Source organism: Myxine glutinosa, chromosome 6 (genome assembly GCF_964187855.1).
Source record: "Myxine glutinosa chromosome 6, kmMyxGlut1.1, whole genome shotgun sequence".
NCBI classification, from domain to species: domain Eukaryota; kingdom Metazoa; phylum Chordata; class Myxini; order Myxiniformes; family Myxinidae; genus Myxine; species Myxine glutinosa.
This window is the reverse complement of record NC_136266.1, coordinates 125,349,812-125,354,977: the sequence shown is the minus strand read 5'-3', so window position 1 is coordinate 125,354,977 and position 5,166 is coordinate 125,349,812. Positions and strand designations below refer to the sequence as shown.

The following is a 5,166-nucleotide window of genomic DNA, read 5'->3' as shown; positions in this document are numbered from 1 at the left end:
AGGATAATGAGGTGAGTTTTCCTATGAAATGTCAGTCTTTCAAAGCCTCGAACAGCCTGTGGGAAGTAATAGGTGCCTTGGTCGCTAAGTTTAAGTTATTCTAACAAAATTAAAACAATTTTAACTGATGAGATGTGAAGCAAAATATAAACAGCCAATTTGAACATGAAAAGATTATAAAATTATTCAAAGTTGAGCATGAATGATAAGCACTTTGTTGAGATGTAATATGGTCTTTGTTATTCCCTATAGGTACAATATATCATAAATGAAAGAAAATGCTCAAATTGAACTTCTTCTGTCATATGATCAGAATAATCAGGAGTTTTTTTTTTTTTAAACATTTTAAACATCTGTATTACCGGCTCAAATAAATAACTTCACAATCGTTTTCTGCTCATTCAAATGTTATTCACACACAGATCATCCCCACCTCCTCTTCCCCCATCCAAAAAAAAAACTTTTTTAATGTGAAAATTGTTCAATGTACAAATAATGATTTGGGGTTATTTTGTTCAAAAGTGAAGTGTATTTAAACCAAATAAAGATGCACAAAGGCAAAGAAATAAAAACTTCCAAAGGGAGAGAATTGTTTTGTTTTTTTTCATTGTAGTCCCACAAGGAGCGAATATTTCACCACTGACCACAGCCCAATACGCTAACTGGCTCCCGTCTCGCCGGCTCGCTGCGTTCTTCCATCTTCGAGCCCAGCTGTGGGCTTTCCCACCTCAACTGGAGAGGACACATTGTGCCAGGCATCCATAAGGTTACGCCCAGCGATTGGTGAGATGGGGAGTGGTGACGAAGGACAAGCATCGTCTGGACGACGACCCAGACCGCAGGACAGAGTGGCACAGTGTACCTGTCTCAAGTTCTCCTGGCTCTCGGCCTTCGCCTGGCGCAGCAAGTCGGCCTGGCCCTGTACAACACACACAGGCAACTCACATATGTCGAACAGGCTTCACAAAAATTTAAGCAACAAAAGGAGAGGTATTCAAAACATATCATTCAAAAACATTCATTGAACTTGAAGGTCTTGTACTACATTTCTACTTGATCCGGATCACCACCCACCTTTGCTACGACTTTCATCAGACAAACGATCTACCGACTTGTAATGCCAATAAAGTGTCAAACAATATGTTGTACAAATGTAGCAAAAGTAAGAGGCCACAAGATAATGAATGAAACGATTGAATATGAATGATCGTTTTAAGGCCATTTTTCCCCACTAGAGCGGGGGTTAGCCTTGCGGGCCCCATGACAATCATGGCTCCCTGTTTGAGGAAATGTTTTTACGGCCGGATGCCCTTCCTGACGCCAACCCTTAGTCCCCTCTTTGATGCGCAGGGATATAAGAGGCCACAAGATAATAAACATAAATGCAGGGCAATTACAAATCAGTCAAATTGTATTTTATATCTGCATCTTTACTACAATCCAACAAAAACAGCTTACACACAAAAAGCAGAGTTTGAAAACAGAGGTCATGCTTGGTATGTAGACACTTGCACCAATGTATGGGTTGCAAAACTTTACATCACAAAAATATGCAAATATTTGGTGCAAAATAATTGTCGCACAGACAGAGCACTTACAAAACTGTCATAAATATCCAGTGCTTTTTAACCAAAGGACACAGGCAGAAATGTTTTATCCAAAAACTAATTATTTGCGTCCTCGACAGAACGAGGGATGACATTGAAAAATCAAACCGGGATTAAGTTTTTTTTATCAAAGCACTACTTCTTCAAAGGTTCATGGATCGGATCCTTGGGGATCCTACAAGACAGTTGTAGACCAGGAAAATATCAATATTGAAAAGTGGTTTCTCCTTCTCAAATATGCTCAAGTATTCCTGATATAAAAGGGATGCTCAATAAACAACAAGTACAAAAAGTTTTAATTAAAACAAAAGCCGCGTCGATGTTACACAATGCCTAGATGCAGCTGTGCCTATAACGTCGATGTTATAGGCACAGGACATTCCTATTGATTCGATTACTTGATGTTATTTTTGTGCAAAGTGAAAATATATCTCGGCAATTTCCCGTGTGTGGCGACGAATTTTTAATATATCTCGGCATTTTCCCATCTGTTATTTCAGGCGGTGTATGACTGACCATGCCGCGATTTAAAATATATATATCTCGGCAATTTCCCGTATGTGGCGACACGTGAACGAAGCTATGCTCCTCTCTCCACATTATTGTGACGACGTATAAATTAAATATTTCATCGTGACGATTGTCATCAAATGGACGAATTTTTAATATATCTCGGCATTTTCCCGTCTGTTATTTCGGGCGGTGTATGACTGACCATGCCGCGATTTAAACAAAATATATATATCTCGGCATTTTCCCGTCTGTTATTTCGGGTGGTGTATGACTAACCATGCCGCGATTTAAAAAAAAAAAATCTCAATGGACTTGAAGGTACAGGCCTTTGAGAATTCATTTCGTTCCATAAAGGGCAACCTTAATCGGATTTTCTTCCCGTTTTTTTTCAACCGAGTCTAAAACTATGTTAGCGACTGTGAAAAATGAAATGATATATCGAATTTCATTTGAAATAAAAGTGTGTGAGAGAGGAAGACACCACGGGCCTACAAAACAGGCCTCAAAGCTATGCGAGTTAATAAAATGGTGGATATTTGTTTATATGAAGCCTCTTCCAGAATGGGTGGAGCTATGGTTCCCAGAATGGGTGGAGCTTTGAGGTTTTGTCTTCTCTGCAAGAACAAGAAGCAGAAGAAGAACAAGAAGAACAACAACAACAACAGCAGAGGGCACTCTATGACCAGCGTCTGCGACGCGGCTAAAAACAAAGCTACAGATTGATATCTATGAACAAAACAAACAAAGAGCAGCAAAATCTATCTGCACCCTTCAAAATGCATCCCGGGTCATTTATGTCTCTCAATGTCACAAGGATAGCATAAAGTTTAGTTTTTACTTCTTTAGTTTTAGTTTAAGAATGTACTTTCTATATTTTCAGAACCACACATTTTTTTTATTGGTTGAACAACCAACCACCTTGGCAACCTCTTAAGGCTCCAGCATTGATACTTATTTGAATGTTTGATTTCGTTTTCCAATCTATACAGTAAAATGGGGTGAATAGGGACAGCAAGGTGAATAGGGACACAAACTTGAAAAAAGTTCAGAAACTTTTTTCGCTGAAAATTGATAACCGTACTGATTTGTTGATATTTTGTTGAAAGTGTTCTCTTGTTTTTTAAAAAGCAACTCATCGTCCCTATTAACCCCATATATGGGTTAAATAGGAATAAATAGGATTTTTACGGCTGTCCCTGTTCACCCCGTTTTACGGGTGAATAGGGACAGTCACTAATACAAAAAAATAATAATCAAGAAACAATCCTGAGTTTCCAACTTATTGCTAAATTGATAGCTCAGATGGATGCACATAATATGCACCCATAATATAAACCACGGTGCCAATGAAAAAAAATATGGGATAAAAAGTTTCTCCAAACTGTCCCTATTTCTTGATTATTATTTTTTTGTATTAGTGACTGTCCCTATTCACCCGTAAAACGGGGTGAATAGGGACAGCCATAAAAATCCTATTTAACCCATATATGGGGTTAATAGGGACTACAAGTTGCTTTTTAAAAAAAGAAGAGAACACTTTCAACCCAAATATCAACAAATCAGTATGGTTATCAATTTTCAGCGAAAAAAGTTTCCGAAATTTTTTTCAGTTTGTGTCCCTATTCGCCTTGTTGTCCCTATTCACCCCATTTCACGGTACCAGTGCAATGCTCTCATTATGGTTATTTTGCTGCAGGACCATCCTATTGTGCCACTACCTTGGTGTACCAGGTCATAATGTTAAACCCAGCGATTGGGGAGATGAGGAGTGGTGAGATTGACAGTGGTGACGAGGGACAAGCATCGTCTGGACGATGGCTTAGATCGCAGGACAGAGTGGCTCAATGAACCTGTCTGAAGTTCTCCTGGCTCTAATTAATTATGAAACAATATATTTATTAATTCATCTATTAATTACATATGCAGTAATAGTAAGATAATAATTTATTATTGACGTAATAATAATTTTTGGATTAAACAAACAAACAAAAAAAATTATTTGCTCAATAGTGCCTAAGCCTTTTAAAATTAATGACAGTTATATACAAGTACACATTCGCATAAATAAATACAAAACAATCACCAGACATTTGAACACAAATAAATCAAACAATTCCGGAAGTGTACGAAGTTGGTAGTAAGGCTTCTTCTTCTTCTTCTTCCTGATAGGCATCACACAACTCAGAAACGTGATGAACGGCACATTCACCAGCATATATTCAACGAAAAGGTGATGAACCCCCTTCCACTCCCCCCCCACTCCCTTCCTCGCCCCTCCCTCTCCTGCCTCCTGCCGCCTCTCCTCCCCCCCTACCCCCCAAACCCCCACAATGCCGGGTACTCCTGCTAGTAATATATAAAATATAAAACACCTGGTATATATACTCATATAAAACTGAAAACAGTGAACTTTCATCAAGGTGAAGCCTCGGTCGACCCATGTGAGTACGTCTATGAATTACATTCTTCTTGAACGTGAGTTCGACCGTAAATCTAATAATTATGTATTTATTGGACCACGACTACATCTATTAATTACATCTATTAATTATGGATTATTGGAACCTACCTTTTTGACATTTAGACCTTCATACGTCTTAGACTTTATAAATCCCTTTATACCATTTTAGACCCTTTGAACCTTTTATTCCCCTTTATGCTCTTTAGACATTTCACCCTTTAGACTGATTTGACCCTTTAGATCCATTTGGATCTTTTAAAACAATGTAAGCCACTAAACACCCTCTAGACCACTTAGAACCCTTGAGCCTTTTGACCCGTTGGACCTTTTAAGACCCTTTAGACTCCTAAAGACCCTTAACCCTTTAGACTCCTTGACCATTTAGTTTAGACCCAGTAGACCCTCTTTATACCCCTTGACACCTTCGCCTCCAAAGACCCCTTTAGACACAAAACACAAACATTTATAATCTCTTTGCAATACATAGACTATACCTTTTTCAGCAAGTAATGCAGAATCTCCACCCACCTGTAGGCTAGGTACTCTGCTAGTTTGAACAGAATTTGCATATTGGGTCACTGAATT

The 5,166-nt window shown here is 38.5% G+C and overlaps 1 protein-coding gene across 1 annotated transcript in view; it reads right to left on the bottom strand.

Annotated features, from left to right (window-relative positions):
• Positions 1–506: 506 nt before the first annotated feature.
• LOC137430265 (inactive phospholipase C-like protein 2) overlaps positions 507–5,166 on the bottom strand; it is a gene marked incomplete in the record, with an annotated part of 270,693 nt that continues 266,033 nt past the window's right edge. Inside the window, 1 exon segment of the mRNA XM_078780482.1 lies at positions 507–921. Within this exon segment, the coding sequence (XP_078636608.1) occupies positions 659–921 (263 nt within the window).